The following is a 19,499-nucleotide window of genomic DNA, read 5'->3' as shown; positions in this document are numbered from 1 at the left end:
GGCAAGTATGGATGCAGGGGGCCCAGGAAGCTATTGTAGTTCAGGTCCCAGATGTTGGTAACTTGGAATCAAATAGTAGCTGTGCATTTAAAGAGAAGGGGTAGGGGTGCCAGGCTGGCTGGCTCAGTTGGTGAAGCATGTGACTCTTGATCTTGGGGTAGTGAGTTCGAGTCCCATATTGGGTGTAGAGTTACTTAAACGTAAAATCTTTTTTTAAAAAAATGAAGAGTTAAGAGACAGGACTTACTTTGGAGGTAGAACTAAGAGATTTGAATTTAGATTGGATAATTAAGATATAAGATAAAGAGGGGTGCCTGGGTGGCTCAGTTGGTTAAGCTTCCTACTTGATTTCAGCTCAGGTCACAATCTCAGGGTTTGTGAGTTCGAGCCCCGCATTGGGCTCTGTGCTGACAGCTCAGAGCCTGCTTGGGATTCTCTCTCTCCTCTCTCACCGCCCCTCTCTACTTGTGCACGCTCTCTCTCTCTCTCTCTCTCTCTCTCAAAATAAATGAATAAACATTTAAAAAAAATAGAAAGCAAAGATTCAACCTAGAATCAAACCTAGAAGGTGACTGTAGGTTTTAACAACAAGATAGATATTGTCATTTACTGAGTTGGGGAAGACTTGGGAAGGGATCTGGGAACCCAAGGTGTTATAAAAGTCAGATGGCAAGGGTGAAAATAGAACTTCCTATGATTCTTCCTTGCACCTCCTGCAGGAGCACATACTCTGCTTCTGTTTTGCTCAGTTTCTCTGGTTTCCAAGGGCCTGAGTGTTATAGAAACATGTTCTTTTTGGCCTACAGGGCTCCACAGAGAGCTGCAACACCACCACAGAAGATGAAGACCTCAAAGGTAGGTGCTGGCAGGGTCGGGAAGGGACCCTAGCAGTGTCCCTGGTACCTTGGCTCCAGTGGGGCACCTGTCTTGTCTGTCCCCAGAACTGAGAATGGTGACTCCTTAGACTCTAGGAGAGGGCTTGGCATAAAAGCTACTCTCTGTGGGTTGTGAGGTCCCTGTCTGGCCTGGCTGGGCTAGGCAAGAGGCTTCTCTTTTTTGACCCCAGGTCTGGAATAGCTAACCTAGAGTTTTTCCTAAGCCTTTCCAGGGCCAGGACTCAGAGAACTGTTCCTGTTGCTGATAATGATGTGACATCGCTGTACAGGGACATCCTGAGCCCCTGCAGAAGTAGCCCTTAAATATAGTGAGTCATTAGTAGGGTGACCAATGGTCCCAATTTCCCTAGGACTGAGGTGATTCCCAGAATGTGGAACTTTCAGTTTTAAAACTAGAACGGTCCTGGGCACATTGGGATCAGTCACTCTCATCACAAAGTCTTGACATGAATGATGGAGCCAGAACCACATTTGGCCATATCCAGGTGGTCCTGTGAGGACCACCACCCTAAGCTTGGGCCTGGCCAGGAGGGCCAGGGGGTGTGGGAGAGCATGGCAGGCCAGACCCCTGGGAATCTCTGCCCTGCTCTTTGGTTTGGCCTCCTGGAATTGTTCCCTTTGCCACAGTAAGTGGCCTGAAGCCAGGCTCTCAGAAAAGATGGAGAAATGCTGCAGGACAGAGCTAAGAGAACACACACAGGAGCAGTAAGGGGGCAATAAACCTTTGGGAACGAAAAAAAATAGCATAAATGTATAAAGCAATAAACAACAGTACCTCTAGGGCTGCTGGGATTAAGGCCAGAGCAGTTCAGTTCTGGTGATGCTGGTGGAGTCAGTGGCTCCTTCACTGCTGGGCTCTTGACCTTGTAGCCTAGCGCCCTAGAACATCTTCCCTGGGAGCAGGGGTCCTTGTACAGTCTGTTTGAAGGCTCCTCTGTAAGCCACAAGCCCAAGTCTGTGCACCTTCCCGGGGCTCTCAGCTGGGAGGCCTCTCTGGCAGAGGCGGCAGCGTGGGATGTGGTCCAGTGTCCACAGCAGCCCGAGGCGTTGCCTTGCCCCAGCTCTGCAGTGCCACGGGCTTGGGTCCTGTCTGGCTTGCTCGCTCACCTGCCTTGTTCTGTTTGTTTTGGCTGCTCTGCCTTGCCCTGCCCTGCCCTGGCTGGCTAGCTGCCCCGCTCCGCACTGGGAATGGCAGCTCGGTGCCTGAAGGACGGAGCTCCCGGGACAGAACAGCCCCCTCTGCAGGCATGCAGCCCCAGCCTTCTCTCTGCTCCTCAGCCAGTAAGTGTGAGGGAGGCACAATCTGGCTTCTGTCTCCCTGGCTCGTCCTGAAGCCCCTCAGGGATCCCCCCCAGAGCTGTCAGCCCAGCCCAGCTATCTGTCTTAGTAAGCTTGGGGAGCTCGGCCTCTGCTGGGTGGGGGAGCTGATTGGAGGTGCTGTTAATACCAGGCAGGGGCCCCTGGGACCAGGGCCCAAAGACATAAAGAAGAGTGGGTGGAAGAACATGGCATTGTGGGAAGGAATAGAAAGCCACTGGGATATTCAGTGGGCCTTGCCTCAGCAACGAGCCAGGAAGAAAGGCTGAGTCAGAAATCAGGTCAAAGGTGGTGGGAGCGGGGATGATGGTGAAATTGCCATAAGCCAAGAACCATGTTGGGATTTGGTGTTTCCTGAGGCTCAGCACATCATATTAAGAGCATGAGGCTTGGGGTGAGACAGACCTGAGTTTAAATCCCAGCTTCAAAATGTGTGAAGTAGCTTAAATCTCCCCGAGCCTCAGCTTCTTTATCTGTATAATGGGAATAAAATAGCACCTACCTGATAGCACTGTTATGAAAATAAATGAGATAGTAGAATGTCTTGATATGATGCCTTGCTGGATTAATGGTAGCTCATATTTTTATTTTAAGTTGTGTCTGTGTAGAGGATGCCTTTGTCTGCTTCTTTTCCTTCTATTATCTGTCCTTTTAAAGTTTCTAAACACAATCCTCTTCACCCTTAGGGCCCCAGTCAGGTCCTGCAAATGGGTTTGGTGGGTTGGAGAGGGGGTGTGTATGAGTGTGTGTGTGTGTGTGTGTGTGTGTGTGTGTGTGTTCACATACCTGCTTGCCTCTAGAAAGTGGATGCAGCTCGTTTGTTCCCCTAAGATGCTGCTTACTCACCTGGAGCTGCCTCCGTGACAGTACTGGTGGCTATGGGGCCACCACCTGGCTGTATCTTTGGCTGCACTGCCCTCTCCCAGCTGTGCCTCTTGGCTGTGCTGTTCTAATGCTCGCATTTGTCTTGCAGCCTCTCGCTCCTGTGAGGAAAGGCTTGTGGCCTGGGCCAGCCCGGGGCTCTGGTCAGGGTTGGCCTGAGCTCAGCCTGAGCCCTCTCTTACCCTGGTGGCCTCTGCTGATAGTGGCGCTCCCTGTCAGTGAGCTGCCTGTGAGTGTAGGATGCCACCAAAAGTCCCTTGGCTTTGGATAGGGTGGAGGTTGGGGGCTCTTTGGGCACCAGTTCTGCCTGCTGTCATTCTGAACCTTGTCTCAGTTTTCTTGGGGGACGCATCCTGGCATGAGAGCTGGTACGAGATTTAGAGCTATTCTAAGCCTCGTCCAGGGTAAATGGAGACATCTCTCTGGTGAGAGGCTCTGTTTAAAAAGAGTGTTTATAGTTCCAAGATCCTTTATCCCAGAAAAGCCCTGTGGAGGAGATGAGCAGGGTAAAGAGAATTAAGCATCTGTCCCAGGGCTCTGTTCATCTTTGTGGAGCCCTCATCCTTGGCTAGGTTCTGCTCTCAGGCTGGCTGTTGCCCAGGACTAGGTTCTGGACCACTGAATGAGGGCTGGGGTGGTGTAGTGGTGGTGGTAATTGAGACCTGACTGAGCCCCTTCAGGTGAGAGAAGTAGGTGGGTGGTGGAAACAGCCATATCAGGAGATGCTTCTTAGAGAGGCTGAATGTGCTGGGGATGGGGTAGAGAGTCTGGTCAGAGTATTCATGATGGCTAGGCTCCTCAACTGTAAAAGACAAGAGTGTTTTTTGCATCCTGGTTGTTGATGGAGAGGGAGACAAAGGCCAGGGAGCCATAACCAGTGGGTGGGCTTCAGGAGGAGGGGGCCATTAGCTCTACAGACAACAGAGAAGGAATGAAGAGAAAAGTGGGCTCACTCTTCTGCAGAGGGCCTTAATGTTAAAGACAGAGAAGAGGGATGTCTTTGTCACAGAGATCACAGGGGATTCTCTGAAGGATTGGGGAGGGTTCTCTGTCACTTGGGAGCTCCTCAATCCCGTGCAGGTAAATTGCTGGATTTCCCCCCCCGCCCCCCCCCTCGCCCCCCGCAGTGCGGAAACAGGAGATCATTAAGATCACAGAACAACTGATTGAGGCCATCAACAATGGGGACTTTGAAGCCTACACGTGAGTAGAGACCCATTTCCTTGAGACCCAAGTCAACTGTAGAAGCCTTCCCACTTCCCCAAAATCAGCTTGGACCCTGGGAAAAGGGAAGGCTGGGCCTTGGTCACAATGCTTGAATTAAATACCAGGCCCTTGGGCTGGAATCCCTCCCAGATAGATACCCTATGATAATACCCCACCCCCACCTACCCCCATTCCCCACCCCTGCCATGGTGTCTTGGTGGTGGGCTGAGAGGGTAAGACCCTAAGATCTTAGCCATCTTGTCAGACCTAGCCCGCAGCTAACATGCTGCAGGACAGACATCACTGACAAGGAAGAAAGACAAGTAATCCTATAGGAGACTGACAGGCTATTTTTTTTTTCTGCAGGAAGATTTGCGATCCAGGCCTCACTTCCTTTGAACCTGAGGCCCTTGGTAACCTCGTGGAGGGGATGGATTTCCATAAGTTTTACTTTGAGAATCGTGAGTGGGTTCGTGCTGCTGATATACTCCTGCCTGACCCTTTACCCCCTTTGCCTCTGTCCCTGCTTACCATCTCCTCTTCCCAGTTGCCTGCTTTTCCCTTATTTGACCTGCTTGGCTGCACCTTGTTCTATGTGTTTGCTTCCTTGTGCCCTGAGGATGGTCTTAAACTGACACCTTTGAAGGACTTGCTTCAGAGCCCCACGTGCCCCGTCATTCTGCAGCTGCTTTGTGGCACAATCAGGGTCACGATTCCTTTAAGCCTCACCTCTTTCCACAATGACTGGAAACCACTGAGATTAGGTTGAGATGACGTCAGCAAGTAGTAATGAAGCTCTGTATGTATAGATTTCACAGTAGAGGAAATTAAAACCAGGATAAGAATGTACAAGCAAGTAGCAGGGCACTGTGGGTGATTTGTGAGATCAGAAGTGTGGCTGGGGCCTCCTGAATATGGAGGGAAGCAGTCCTGGCTGAGGGGCTGTATACTCTGGACTCTGGACAGTTCGTGGAAGTTCCAGGGAATAAGAAGATGAATCACCACCTCCTCCTGTCTTTCTCTCCACTTTCTAGCACCCTCCTCCTCCCTATTTTTTTTTTTTTTTCTTTTCTTTCCCATTTTATCCCGGGCCTTCCCCCATCCTGCCCTGAGGTTTTTTTGTTTGTTTGTTTTTTGGGTTTTTTTTTGGTTTTTTTTTTTTTGTGGCTTTTTTTTTGTCACAGTTTTTTTCTACTAACTACCATCCTCTCCATGTCGGCTGCAAATGTAAACCCTTGGCTATCTAAGTAATTCTGTTAGCCAGAAGCAGTTTCAGAGATTATAGAAGCCCTAGGGAGGGTCTCAGGTAGACCCTGTCTAACATTTGAAATGAATTAAAATGTGAATCTCATTAAAAGCAACACAGTTCACAGTGTTCGCTGATAATGGCAATCCAACTTCTTTTGGCCTTCCCACAGCAGAATCTGGGAACCCTAGGAATATCCTGAGCTTGGTGCTTTGGTGATTCTATTTTAACTTTGGACATTTTTTTTTTTCCAAATCACAAATCAATTTTGAAATCTTAAGCTCTTGATTTTGCTCTGCAGCCAGTTAGGGTCAAGCCAACCCTTATGAAATCTAAACATCGGCCTGGAAGAATGGAAAGATCATAGGCTTTAGTTAAGAGTCAGATGGTCCTGAGTTCAAATGTTGTGTGATTTGGGAAAATTACTTAACCTCCTTGAGCCTGCTTCATTATTTCATAATAAAGAAAATAATATTGACCAAGAAATAATGGTTTATGTATGTAAAACCCCTAGTGCAATGTCTGATTAAAGTAGTAGTTGTTATTATCATTGTTCTCCACCTCTTTCTTCCATTTGGATAACTGAGACTACTGTTATGGGGTTTCCTGGCCTTTGGTGTATGGGGGACTTAGGGACTCCCAGAATGGTTGCTGGAAAAGAGGGTGAGACCTGGAAGAGCAGGCTGGGAGGAAAATGTCAGTGCCCAGGCCTGATGCCCTCCTACCTACTGCACTCTGCCTTGCCCCCTGCAGTTCTATCCAAGAACAGCAAGCCCATCCACACCACCATCCTGAACCCGCACGTCCACGTGATTGGGGAGGACGCAGCTTGCATCGCCTACATCCGCCTCACCCAGTACATCGATGGGCAGGGTCGGCCTCGCACCAGCCAGTCGGAGGAGACCCGGGTCTGGCACCGCCGGGATGGCAAGTGGCTCAATGTCCACTATCACTGCTCAGGAGCCCCTGCTGCACCGCTGCAGTGAGCTCAGCCACAGGTGCACCTTGTGGGGGGGGGGGGTGGGGTGAGGAGGGGGACAGATGGGATCAGAGGAGGAAGAGGAGGTTGAGAAGTGGCACTAGGGGAAGAGATATGGATCATCCCAGGGGAGTGGCAAAGGCTGTCAGACAGACTTGTGTCTGGCCCTAGGACTCTAAGTTGGGTGACTTTGGACAGGTTACTTCCCTACCCTAAGCCTGTTTCTTTAGCTGTCAAAAAAGAGAGAAAGAGTGGTACCTACTTCATTGAGTTGTAAGGATTAAATAAGATACTCAGAAGTAAAGCATTTGCTTAGCAAATGTGAAGCAATGTTATATTTAAATGCTAGCTTCTCCCCCATCCTCCACCTTCTCAGGCAGACTTGGCCACATGTCTAGTGTGTTTAAGTCCCTGGAACTCATCTGTGTGCTTATTGTCCTTTGTTCTGTTACCACGTCTGTCCTCTTTGACAGGGGCATTAGGAGATCCCAGCCGGAGGTCAAACCTTCGCAGCCAGTGGCTCTGGAGGGCCTGAGTGACAGCGGCAGTCCTGTTCGTTTGAGGTTTAAAACAATTAAATTACAAAGCGGCAGCAGCCAATGCACGCCCCTGCATGCAGCCCTCCCGCCCGCCCTTCGTGTCTGTCTCTGCTGTACCGAGGTGTTTTTTACATTTAAGAAAAAAAAAGAAAAAAAGATTGTTTAAAAAAAAAATGGAATCCATACCATGATGCGTTTTAAAATCACCGATAGCCCTTGGGCTGGCAAGAAGGCAGGAGTTTGTGTGACACCCGTTCCTGGCATGAGCAGCCGGCTCACCCACCAGCCCTGAAGAGGTGAGCTCGGCCTCTGGCCTCCGTGGACTAAGGGGACCAGGCAAGAACTCTGACAGAGCTTTGGGGGCTGTGATGTGATTGCAGCCCCTGAGGTGGCCTGCCTGCCCCAGGTCTAGGAATGGACTTCTTCTGAACTTGCATAGCGCCTAGAATGAGGCTGATGAGAACATCGTGGCCATCAGACCTACTTGTGAGAGAACACAGAGCTCCCAGCCTGCTGTGGAGGCAGCTGAGAAGCAGTGGCCTCGGGACTGAGGGCCTGGACGTTGCTGTACTGTTCCATTTAGTGTAGAAAGGAAGAGAATTGGTGCTGCAGAAGTGTGTCCGCCACAAAGCTGTTGAGAAACCTCGTGTTAGTCTGACATGTACTCACTTACTCATCCATTTCTATAGGATGCACAATGCACGTGGGCCCTGATACTGAGGCCCAATACCTGCAGCTGGGAAAGGGGAGGGGTTGCTGCTTTGCTTTGTGTTTGTTTTCTTATAACTTAGCAAGGAGAGAGTCAGGCCCTGGTCAGGGCTCCCCTTGCTGCCTTTGGCAGTTCTGTTTCTGTGCCGATTTGGACCATCTTTGTCTTGACTTTTCATTGTGGTGGTCCCTGTGCTGACCCTCATCTGGGCCTGGGCCCTCTGCCAAGTGCCCCTGTGGGATGGGAGGAGTGAGGCAGCGGGATTGAGTTGATGGTTGTTTCTATGCATTCAGGCTGCCCTCAGGACTGCCTCCCTTCTTACTCTTCCCTTGCTGCACGCCCATCTCTTTACCTGTCTTTGAGATTGACCTGACTGCTCTGGCAAGAAGAGATGTTCTCTTTAAAGAGGCCGCTCTACTGACCAACTGAAGTATATGACTTACTGCTGGACAATCTGCATGGGCATCACCCCCCCCTCACCTGCATGTACCCAAAAGAGGTGTCCAGAGCCAAGGCTCCTACATTCATTGTCCCTCTCTGTGCTCAAGGAGTTCCATTCCAGGAAGGAAAGATCTGTACCCTAAGCAGATAGCAGAGAAGATAATGGAGGAGCAACTGGTCATGGCCTTGGTTTCCCCCAGAACAACTATGCAGACTTATCTGCACAAATATCTGCACTATTGGGGGAAAGGTGGGTAAATCCCAGCTTCCTGAACTATCTTCAGGAGGCACAGGAGCTGGGAGAAGAGGCAGAGCTACAGGTTTACCTTGTAGCCAGCTGAGAAGAGAGCAGACTCACAGGTGCTGGTGCTTGGGTTTAGCCAGGCTCCTCTGAGCACCTCATGCATGCCTCAGCCCCTGGGCCCCAGCCCTTTCTTGCCCTGCAGCCTGCAGTACCAGCACGCAGACGCCTTCACCACAGGGTTTGGTTTTGCTGGCTTGAAGACAAATGGTCTTAGAGTTCATTAAGACCCATAGCTTCATATGGCTGCTCCAGCCCCACTTCTTAGCATTCTTACTCCTCTTCTGGGGCTAATGTCAGCATCTATAGACAATAGACTATAAAAAAAAAAATCACCTTTTAAACAGGAAATGGAAGGCATTTGATGCAGAATTTTTGCATGATGACATAGAAATAATTTAAAAATAGTTAGTGTTTGTTCTGAATGTTGGTAGACCCTTCATAGCTTTGTTACAATGAAACCTTGAACTGAAGATATTTAATAAAATAACCTTTAAACAGTCCATTGTGTTACTGCTGTTGGAAGCTTCTGGCCAAAGGCTGATTGGAGCAGCCTGGGTTACAAGCCTTCAGATGAGGAGATGTAGCTTCTCCCACCTCCCTTTGGGCCCACTGTAAAATAAAACTTCCTCATAAACTCATCAACCTCCAACTGGCCCACTGGGCTGCTGAGGCGAGCTTGGGGTGGAGAGAAAAGATGTGGACCCTTAGCTGGCGGGCTAGGGGTCTCGCCCCGCCCCCGGGCCCCGCCCGCGTCACGGGCTGCCCCGCCCCCTTCGCCCCTCAGTGGCCCGACTCGGCTCCCCCTTCGCAGGGCTGAGTGGACGAGCCCGAACCCTGGGCCCGCCCCTGCCCCGGGAGCCGCGGCGCCCGACGCTCGCCAGACTGTGCCACCGGGCGGGGAGGAGGGGGTGCGCCTCTGCGGGCGGGGCGCGCAGCCCGCCGTCTCGGAGGCCGAGGCTCGACCGAGCGCTACGGAGGACTGTTCGGCCGCCCAGCACCTCGGCAGTGCAGCTGCCAGGCCCGGACTCTGCGGGGACCTGAGGGGCGTCACGCGCGGCAGCGAGCCGCCTCCCCCCACCCCGGGTGGGAGCGGTGGTTGGGCCCGGCTGCGGCAGAGCGTTCTCTCGGAGATGGCGGAGCCGCCGCGACGCGGCCCAAGGCCCCGAGAGCTGGGAAGCCGGGCAGCCGCGGGACGCGGCGGAGCCCGGGGACAGCGGGGACGCCGCCTAGTCCGCCGGGTGAGCCGCCCTTGAGGGTAACCACCCCCCACTCAGAGGGTGGCCCCCACCCACGGTCTCCCGCAGTCCCTCCCCTCACAGACTTCCCCTCAGTGTTGCCACCATAACCACCCGCGGGGTTGTCCCGGGCGGCCCTCAGCGCGGCCCAGCGCTCCCCTCTCCTGCGTCCCCTCCGCTAGCCTCCCTCGTAGTTGCTTCATTTCCCTCAGTAGGGGGCTCCTCCTCCCCTCGGGGCTCTCCCAGCCCAATGCTTGCCTCGATGTCACCCCAAGCTCTCCTCGGCGTGTCCCTTGCCCGGTCCCCATCTGGCGCTCCCTTCATATCCACCTGTGACCCCATGGCCCCCTCAGCAGGGACCCTCTACCCGTTACTCCTGGTATGGCAGCCCCGCATTCCCACGTCGCTCGCTCCTCGGTACCCCCCCCCCCCTCCCGCGGCATCTGCACCACTCGTCTCCCCGCCTTCCCTGGTTCCTGTCGCCCAGCCCAGGCCTGGGTGATCCCTTTGGTTTCTGCCTCAGAAACCTCCCGCTGCTGCTCACACGTACAGCAACCCTTTCCCCGCGTTCCTACTTCGGTATCTGTCATCCCATCCCACACTCGACCCCAATAGCTCCCTCAGCACCCCTTCCCTAAATATTGCTGCTTCTTCTAGGTGTGAAGCCAACATGCAGTGGTTAAGAACACGGGCTGTGGAGCTCTACAGGCCTGACTTTGAATCCCAGTTCCTCCACTGACTGACTGAGCTGTGTGATCCTGGGCAAGTGACTAAGCTTCTCTGGACCTCAAATTACTCACATGTAAAATGGGGATAATAATAGTGTCTGCCTCTTACCTACCTTCCAGGGCTGATGTGAGCATTAAATATATGGAAAGCTCTTGGAAGAATGTCTGACAAAGAGTAAGCTCTCACTATTTACAATTATTCTTAACAGTAACGGGGGAGACACCCTGAGTGTCCACTTCGTGTCAGTGAGGACTTCTCACTACTGTGTTTTCCCTAAAGAGTTTCCTTTAATTCTTAGGATTCACCCCTTCACATCACTATTTCAGTCCTCTCCCCAGCTTTCTTTTCATGTCAATTTTACCCAGGCCAAAGCTGAACTGTTCTTAAATCATCTCTCTCAATTCTGAGGAACCCTGTCTCTGCCTGATCTCACCCCTGAGATGTATATGCCTGGGAGTGGGTAGCAGAGAAGGATTGCCAGTCCCTGGCCTTACTAGGAATGGCTAAGCTGGAGAGAACAACAATAAAGCTTCTAGAAGCAGTCTATATATTTAAGAAAACAGTCTCCAAAATTAGGTCTCCCTGAAACTGTTTTCTGATCACACTGTCCTTACCCCTTTCTTACGGGTTGGGTATGACTTAAGCTGTTGTAGCTCTCATCCAGCCCCACTAAGTTTGCTATCTTTTTGTAACAGGATTCAATCCCTCATGTCTCCATAGGCTAGCTCAGGACCCTTCTGAGCTGTTCAGTGATGAGGATATAGTATCACCTAGGCTAAGTTAGGAAGGTGAACTGAAGTGATAGGAAGACAGACTGGACTCAGCCCTCTGGCTTCTCTCAGGCCCCAGTGATGTGGTCTGCCCTGGGGCTACATTTTTATCACCTCTCTGACACTCGTGCAGGTGAGATGAAGGACAGGGGATGAGTAATTTTTCACAAGTAATAGTTTCTGGGTTTGGAAGTGAATCGAATGATTAGGTAGCACCATTTCTTTTACCTTTCGAATCTCCCCACCCCCCATCATAGTGTTCTCACTAAAAGTTCGTTAGTGCTTCTAGCTTGTGATGTTGGGTTTGATTGATGAGGAAGATTAACAGACTCATGAGTTTCCTCTTACCTCGTATCTCATTGGAGCACGGAACTTGTGGGGCTTTCTGTCCCTTCCTCACAGGACGACCAGAGCTCCTGCTGGCTGGCCAACTGCTTAGTCGTGGGCTGGGAACTTCTTCCAGAGCAGGTTCATTTTCACCCTCCTGAGCTGTTTGGTCTCCTTTTGATGGGAGATTTGTTCCCTTCCAGCCCTTGAATATACTGCTCTAGCTCTGAGTTTAGCTCAGGAAGGAGAATTTATATTCTAAGAAAGGCAACAAGCTATGAAGTGAAGGTATGAGACTCAGATTGTGTTGTTCTTCTACAGGAGCTTTTTTTTTTTTTGGAGAACAAATCATCCTGTGAGCAGGAGGTAAGAGAGATGGGTGAAGAGGGGAATGGGTTAATGATACACTTTCAGGTGGAGAAGTAACCCATTGATTTTTCTGTGTTACAGATAGTGAGGGCAGGGATTATGAACTTTGTTGACCTCTAATGTGAGGAGCTCAGCAGGACCAAGAGTGGAGCCTGGCTAGATTTGCATCCTGAAGCCATGGACCAGGGGGCCATGGTGACTTGAGACCAGTGGACTGTGTCCAGTTGCCCCTCGTTGCCCCTTCTAACTCCCCTACCCTAAAGTAAGGGGAGTTGGCTCCAACTTTTCAGGGAACTAACCCTGAGGAAATCATTTTCCCTTACTTTCCTATCCTACCCTCTTAAGAGAGCCCAGCCTATAGAACTCCTACCTCCCATCCCCTGAGGTAGACCCCATCCCTGCCTCCCCTTCCCCGCCATGCTCAAGCTGTGGAAGGTGGTACGCCCAGCTCGGCAGCTGGAACTGCACCGCCTCATACTGCTGCTGATCGCTTTCAGTCTGGGCTCCATGGGCTTCCTGGCTTACTACGTATCCACCAGCCCCAAGGCCAAGGAACCCTTGCCCCTGCCCTTGGGAGACTGCAGCAGTGGTGGGGCAGCTGGCCCTGGCCCTGTACGTCCACCAGTCCCACCACGGCCCCCCAGGCCACCAGAGACAGCTCGAACTGAACCTGTGGTCCTTGTGTTTGTGGAGAGTGCATACTCACAGCTGGGGCAGGAGATTGTGGCCATCTTGGAGTCTAGTCGTTTTCGTTATAGCACTGAGCTAGCACCCGGCCGAGGGGACATGCCCACACTGACTGATCATACCCGTGGCCGCTATGTCTTGGTCATTTATGAAAACCTGCTCAAGTATGTCAACCTGGATGCCTGGAGTCGGGAACTGTTAGACCGGTACTGTGTGGAGTACGGTGTGGGCATCATTGGCTTTTTCCGAGCCCATGAACATAGCCTACTGAGTGCCCAGCTCAAGGGTTTTCCCCTTTTCCTACACTCAAACTTGGGGCTCCGGGACTACCAAGTGAATCCTTCTGCCCCCTTACTGCATCTCACACGCCCCAGCCGCCTGGAACCTGGGCCGCTGCCTGGTGATGACTGGACCATCTTCCAATCCAATCATAGCACATATGAACCAGTGCTTCTTGCCAGCCTTCGGCCAGCTGAATCCCCTGTGCCAGGACCAGTGCCTCGCCGGACCCGGCTTCCCACTGTCGTACAAGACCTGGGGCTTCATGATGGCATCCAGCGGGTGCTCTTTGGCCATGGCCTTTCCTTCTGGCTCCACAAACTTGTTTTTGTTGATGCTGTTGCATACCTCACTGGCAAGCGCCTCTGCCTAGACCTTGACCGCTACATCTTGGTAGACATTGATGACATCTTTGTGGGCAAGGAAGGTACCCGCATGAAGGTGGCTGATGTTGAGGTCAGTCTTTTTCCTGACTCAAATTTCTTTCCTTAGAAGCTGTTTCAAGCTCTGTCCTATCAAACTCCTTTGATTCTGAGCTTGTCATAGGTATACTCCCTGCCCTTTTCAGGCAGGAAGAACATTACTTTTCATTTTTCTCCTGATCAGTCTGCTCTCATGATTTCTTGTGTTCCTGCTACTCTTCCCAGGCTCTGTTGACCACCCAGAACAAACTCAGGACCTTAGTCCCCAACTTCACTTTCAACTTGGGCTTCTCGGGCAAGTTCTATCATACTGGTGAGTGTATTCCCCTGTTCCTTCAGCATATCTGTCTTAGTTTGGACTGTCCCTTCACTGTTCATCTTCCTGGGCAGGCAAGTTGGAGAAAAGGGGCAGGGTTTGGGGTCAAAATATGGTGAGGAGCTAGCGGTGGATATGAATTTAGGTTAGCATGGGTGGCTGAAGAGCAAGTCAGCAGTGGGGCAAAATAGTCTCAGGTGGGCAGAAGTCAGCAATCTTATCCCAAGAATGGAAGATGGTCAGTGTTGTTACAGAACAGAGGAGGGCACAGGGCCTGACTGGCTGTGGTCAGTGGTCAGTGTGTGGTCATAGGGACAGAGGAGGAAGATGCAGGGGACGACATGCTGCTGAAGCACCGCAAAGAGTTCTGGTGGTTCCCCCACATGTGGAGCCACATGCAGCCACACCTGTTCCACAATCGCTCCGTGCTGGCTGACCAGATGAGGCTCAACAAACAGTTTGCTCTGGTGAGACCCTTGGATCTGTTCCCCATACTTTTTCCCAGACATAATGATTCCTTTTCAACCTTCCCCTAATGGGGTGCCCTTTCCCTACCCTTTCCATTTGTCTTTCTGTGGAGGTATCCCCACCCTCTTTACCCTCTACTCCCTGAACCTCACCAGGTCCTGGTGAGAATCTATGCCATTCCCAGGAACATGGGATTCCCACGGATCTGGGGTATGCTGTGGCCCCCCACCACTCGGGTGTATACCCCATCCACACGCAACTCTATGAGGCCTGGAAATCTGTGTGGGGCATCCAGGTGACCAGCACTGAGGAATATCCCCATCTCCGCCCTGCCCGCTACCGCCGTGGCTTCATTCACAATGGCATTATGGTGAGGGACCCCTGATACAAACCTGAATCAAACTCCTACATTTAGACAGCCACCAACCTGCACTGACCTGTGTCCTCTCAACTGCCAGTCCAAGTTCACATAATAGGGGGTAAAGGGGTGAAAAGTCATAATGCACATAGTAAGAGTTTTATTGGTGTAACTCAGTACTTTACAAACCCAGGGAATCCTAATGCCTTAGGTCTTTTGTCCCTTATTTATTTTTCATTCTGCCTTTCAAATCTCATGTTAGTTTGTTTTTTCCTTCTTCTTCTAGGTATTACCACGGCAGACATGTGGACTCTTCACTCACACAATCTTCTATAATGAATATCCTGGAGGCTCTCGTGAACTAGACCGGAGCATCCGAGGTGGAGAGCTCTTTCTGACAGTGCTGCTTAACCCGGTAAGGTGCTGAGAGGAAGGGCTAGAAGATTGGAGAGCTGAAGTGTATGTAGGCTGGGAACTTTGCTCACCAAGCCTGATTCTGAGGTGGGGTAGGCTCTCTAATTCTGACACGCAGGCTCCCTCTTGCAGATCAGCATTTTTATGACCCATCTGTCAAATTATGGAAATGATCGGCTGGGCCTGTATACCTTTGAGAGCCTGGTGCGTTTCCTTCAATGCTGGACACGGCTGCGCCTACAGACCCTTCCTCCTGTCCCTCTTGCACGAAAGTACTTTGAACTGTTCCCTCAAGAGCAAAGCCCCCTTTGGCAGGTATGGTTGGAGCTCAGGCTGACCAGAGACGTGATGGGGGTGGAGAGAGTTGAAGAAAAGATGAAACATCTGATTCTTGGCCTCACCTTCAGAATCCCTGTGATGACAAGAGGCACAAAGATATCTGGTCCAAGGAGAAAACCTGTGATCGGCTACCCAAGTTCTTGATTGTGGGACCCCAGAAAACAGGTGAATCGTCCTTAGCCAACTTCTCTTGCCCTGCCTTAAGCCCAAAGGATTCTTTGGCCAAGGAATTCCCTTCTCATACCCACCTCGCCTTAATCCAGTCTCTTGAGACAGTGATTCTTAATCCTGAATCAGAATCATCTGTGGTTTGTTTTTTTTAAAGATCCACAAGTGATTCTGATGCAGTCAAGGCTGAGAACTACTATTTTAACTTCCCTGGGTCTCGCTGTCTTTTCCTTCTCTCACTCTAGTTTGTCCAAAGGGGATATTACTACTCAGAGTGGTTATTTTCTCACCTCCTTAAAATTCATATTGTTGATCTGGCTTCTTTCCCAAAATAGCCTCGACCTTCTCTCCCATTTAGGGACCACAGCTATTCACTTCTTCCTGAGCCTGCACCCAGCTGTGACTAGCAGCTTCCCTAGCCCCAGCACCTTTGAGGAGATTCAGTTCTTCAACGGCCCTAATTACCACAAGGGTATTGATTGGTGAGACTGGGACCCTTTGTAATGCTTCTCAGAGGAACATTCCCTTCCCTCCAAATCCTCATCCCAGCTTCCACCAGTGCAGGTATCTGGCCCCTTCATGCTGCAAATTCTCTGCCTCTCCTCTGTGCTACTTCCTAGGTACATGGACTTCTTCCCTGTCCCTTCCAATGCCAGCACTGACTTTCTCTTTGAAAAAAGTGCCACCTACTTTGACTCAGAGGTTGTACCACGTCGGGGGGCTGCCCTTCTGCCACGAGCCAAGATCATCACTGTGCTCACCAACCCTGCTGACAGGGCCTACTCCTGGTATCAGGTGAGCCTGAAGCTAGGGATACATTAGGGCTTAAGTGAGGGAGGTGGTGACTGCTAGAGACAGAAAGGAAGAGGGTAGGGAAACTAAATTGCTTTGGTGTGGGATTCCTATGCTGTGTATTCATCAGATCAAGAGTAGGGCAGAATAATTGTATCAAATCACCCATCCTTTCCTATTCCTTGTCCTTCAGCACCAGCGAGCACATGGAGACCCAGCTGCTCTGAATTATACTTTCTACCAGGTGATTTCAGCCTCCTCTCAGGCCCCTCTGGCACTTCGCTCCCTGCAGAACCGCTGTCTTGTCCCTGGCTACTATTCCACCCATCTGCAGCGCTGGCTGACTTACTACCCCTCTGGACAGGTACATGCCCCCCAGTAGCCTTTGTTGGGGTCCCCCTTCCCTTCTTTGTCCCTTCAGCCTAGAGGCTTCTAAGGAATACAGAGGGAACTACATCTCTGTCCCTTTAGTTGCTGATTGTGGATGGGCAAGAGCTGCGTACCAACCCAGCTGCCTCAATGGAGAGCATCCAGAAGTTCCTGGGTATCACACCCTTTCTGAACTACACACGGACCCTCAGGTGGGAGAGCATGACCCAGGGGAGGAGGAATCGGGGAAATGGGGAAACAGGTTGACCATGTCTGTTTGGAAGAGACATGTGTCCCTGTGAGCTGGGAGAGGTAATATACATTTATGGGGCTTGAATTTTCTTTTCTCCCTACCAATTAATGCCCTTTTGCTATTGAGCAGGTTTGATGAAGATAAGGGATTCTGGTGCCAGGGACTTGAAGGTGGGAAGACTCGTTGTCTGGGCAAAAGCAAAGGCCGGAGGTATCCGGATATGGACACTGAGGTGAGTAAAGCCTCAGACAAGGTATCCCTCTCTACCTCTGAGGTCTCATCCTGCGTCCCACTCCTTACCATTTCTGCCTCCATTTTTCTCCTCTCAGTCCCGCCTTTTTCTTATGGATTTTTTCCGGAACCACAATTTGGATCTGTCGAAGCTGCTAAGCCGGCTTGGACAGCCAGTGCCCTCATGGCTTCGGGAAGAACTGCAACATTCCAGTCTGGGCTGATGTCCAGGCCTCCTGTACCAGCAAAAGCGCCCTGCTACCCTAAAGGGCAAGCCCAGAGCAGGGCCCACAAGGGGTATTAGAGTGGCCCAGCCCCTGCCCCTTCTACCTCAGTGGCCCCCAGGCCTGGGATGGCTGAGAAGGAAAGGGCAGTCCTTTCCTATAGCTCTAGGGTCTTATAAAGGGGCTTCCCTTGATACCCCACATCATGGTACTAGGCACCTTCAACCCATGGTCTTTGAAGGTGGGTGAGAATGAAAGGGTCCAGGCAAGGTGTAGAGGAACTTATTAATCCAGTGATTTCCCTCTTCATTCTCAGCAGTATATCTATCTATACCTGGCTATGGGAGGGACCCCCCCCTACTGTGGGATCAATGGGATCTACCTGTGGCCCGGCCTCCCTAATGTCATTCACATTGAATGGGGATGAGGCCGGACAGTGGCTCATAGAGCTGAGTATGAGCCCTAGCTGTGGGCTAGAAATGTCCTTAATAAACATCCTTATTTTTCTGTTTTGTCTGCCTCACTGGAGTGGGAGAAACTTAGAATAAAGGAAGTATCAGTCTTTTCCCCCACCCCGGTTCAAAGTTCATCTGCACATGGAGGGAAAGAAGGCAAAGGCCCAGGCGGACTAGAGTAAAAAAGGAGTTTATATATTTATAAATGCCAAATAAATACCAGAGGCCACCCAATGCCCCCTCCCAGATAGGGCTGTCTCCCCCAACCCTAGGCTTCTAGGGTTTGAGACATCTTGGCCCCAAGCTACAGCCCAAGAGCAGCTGCCAGTCTGGGCTACCAGAGAACTGAGTGGGGATGATCTGTCCAGCCAAGATTCACTCCCTCTGTGTGAGGGGCCCCCATAGCCACAGGCCTGTATCCCTGTATAGGACCCTAGAGGGGCCAGACTCATGGGGAGAAGGTGGTCATCTCGAGTGAGACCCGCTGCCACAGCTCCTTGGTCTGTTTGCTGCGCTTGAGGTTCTGCAGGATGTCGTTGAACTGCATCATGCCCATGGGTGTCAGACAGAAGGCGCTGCGGGCACTGCGGATCGCATTCACAAAGTCGTCGTAGTCGGCAGGGGTCAGGTGAATCAAACGGTGGTGAATGTACTGGAAGAGGATGAGACACTAAGCACAGAACCAGGCCCGTCCTCCCTAGCATGCGGGGTAATCAGTTCCATGCCTGCCCAGGAGGTGCTCCACCCTACTCCATACTTCCAGGGTTGTCACCTGCATGTATGCCTGCTGGCAGCGCTGCACCAGTTGGTGGAAGGCCGGGGCACGCAGGTGGTTGTGGGCATGAGCAGGGCTCAGCCGCTGCAGCGTCTCCATGACGATCTCCTGCAGCACAAACGGGCTCAGCACCCCCTTGGCTGCCCCCACACAGAACTGGTGCACGTAGTTCACTCCTGGGGGGCAGGGGGAGGGGCATGAGACGGGGGTGGCCACCTCTGCCCTAGGGACCCAACTTTTATCTCTCAGCTCTGGCCTGGCAGAGAGCCTCCCTCCACCCCAGGAGCTGAGGTAACCCCCCACCCCCCGCGCACGCACACATACCCGACCAAGGCCTCAACTCTGAGCAAGAGCTAGGAAGGAGGTCTGGGACAGGAAGGTGGGGAAAGTGGGTGGGGGCGGACAATGGTCCTGGGGAGGGGAGGTGTTACCCAGCTTTGCTGCCAGCCCCAGCAACCATTTGACATCATCAGTGTAGGGGGGGGAGCGGGAGAAGTTGTTGGGGTGATCGTTGTGTGCCCGGCGACCCAGCATCTCCAGTGCCAGCATTCCTGGGAGAAAAGGGTGGGCACATAGTGAAGGTACATCCTTTTCACCCTGCACCTCAATCTGGTACATCGGACCCCACAACAAAGTAAGAGCTATGGGGAGGGAGGCATCACTAAAGAGCCTCTGACACAACTGCAGGTGGGGGCACAAAAAAAAGACCTCTCACCAACACGGTAGGCAGCGTGCAGGTGGTGTAGGCTGTGTGGGTTGACAGGCTGACTGTGGGTCTCCTCCTCGGGTGGTGGAAACCCTCCGCTCACCAGAGGGCTGGGCTGTGTAGTCAGAGCAGGCAACGAGGCACCCTGGATGGCTGGAAACGTGGATGCTGGATGGACACTGCTCACTGAGGGTGGGATGAAAGCTATATGAGGAATTCACAGCCCAAAGAGGGATGGAGAGGGTTCCTCCCCCCATCTCCCCTGCCCAGTGTACCTCCCCTCCATTCACCTGT

The 19,499-nt window shown here is 51.8% G+C and overlaps 3 protein-coding genes across 26 annotated transcripts in view; 2 read left to right on the top strand and 1 right to left on the bottom strand.

Annotated features, from left to right (window-relative positions):
- The window catches only part of CAMK2G (calcium/calmodulin dependent protein kinase II gamma), a 56,209-nt gene extending 47,190 nt beyond the window's left edge, over positions 1 to 9,019 (top strand). For 12 of the 22 annotated variants that reach the window (XM_040485427.1, XM_040485436.1, XM_040485431.1 and 9 more), the window contains 6 exons: positions 807 to 855; positions 2,064 to 2,177; positions 4,223 to 4,298; positions 4,668 to 4,762; positions 6,301 to 6,545; positions 7,000 to 9,019. In XM_040485427.1, the coding sequence (XP_040341361.1) occupies positions 807 to 855; positions 2,064 to 2,177; positions 4,223 to 4,298; positions 4,668 to 4,762; positions 6,301 to 6,533 (567 nt within the window). In that variant the 3' untranslated portion in view covers positions 6,534 to 6,545; positions 7,000 to 9,019. Of the gene's footprint in view, positions 1 to 806; positions 856 to 2,063; positions 2,178 to 4,222; positions 4,299 to 4,667; positions 4,763 to 6,300; positions 6,546 to 6,999 lie in introns of those variants that run through there. The other 10 variants (XM_040485435.1, XM_040485433.1, XM_040485444.1 and 7 more) reach the window with 3 other exon arrangements.
- A 399-nt stretch (positions 9,020 to 9,418) lies between these two features.
- Positions 9,419 to 17,776, top strand: NDST2 (N-deacetylase and N-sulfotransferase 2). Of its 3 annotated transcripts, XM_040485421.1 has the most exons (16): positions 9,421 to 9,757; positions 10,412 to 10,657; positions 11,902 to 11,946; positions 12,031 to 13,371; positions 13,563 to 13,650; positions 13,966 to 14,120; positions 14,306 to 14,491; positions 14,766 to 14,894; positions 15,026 to 15,208; positions 15,301 to 15,397; positions 15,759 to 15,882; positions 16,021 to 16,195; positions 16,386 to 16,556; positions 16,664 to 16,773; positions 16,944 to 17,046; positions 17,144 to 17,776. In XM_040485421.1, the coding sequence occupies exons 4-16, from the start codon at positions 12,367 to 12,369 to the stop codon at positions 17,267 to 17,269; spliced, it is 2,652 nt and encodes an 883-aa protein (XP_040341355.1). In that variant the 5' UTR covers positions 9,421 to 9,757; positions 10,412 to 10,657; positions 11,902 to 11,946; positions 12,031 to 12,366; the 3' UTR covers positions 17,270 to 17,776. The 3 variants fall into 3 exon arrangements, with proteins under 3 accessions (XP_040341358.1, XP_040341355.1, XP_040341357.1); XM_040485423.1 differs by lacking the exon at positions 11,902 to 11,946; XM_040485424.1 differs by having other exon boundaries at positions 9,419 to 9,757; positions 10,412 to 13,371; positions 16,664 to 16,736.
- Positions 17,777 to 17,898: 122 nt separating this feature from the next.
- Positions 17,899 to 19,493, bottom strand: LOC121036800 (zinc finger SWIM domain-containing protein 8-like). Its single transcript, XM_040485425.1, is given in 4 exon segments — positions 17,899 to 18,376; positions 18,497 to 18,675; positions 18,931 to 19,050; positions 19,215 to 19,493. Coding segments are annotated over 4 exon segments (780 nt in total). The 5' UTR covers positions 19,492 to 19,493; the 3' UTR covers positions 17,899 to 18,172.
- Between the last annotated feature and the right edge of the window lie 6 nt (positions 19,494 to 19,499).

This window comes from Herpailurus yagouaroundi, unplaced genomic scaffold, assembly GCF_014898765.1.
Source record: "Herpailurus yagouaroundi ecotype Mexico unplaced genomic scaffold, PumYag 163, whole genome shotgun sequence".
Taxonomy (NCBI): domain Eukaryota; kingdom Metazoa; phylum Chordata; class Mammalia; order Carnivora; family Felidae; genus Herpailurus; species Herpailurus yagouaroundi.
Note: the sequence above shows the minus strand (reverse complement) of the source record. Positions and strands in the feature narration are given on the sequence as shown.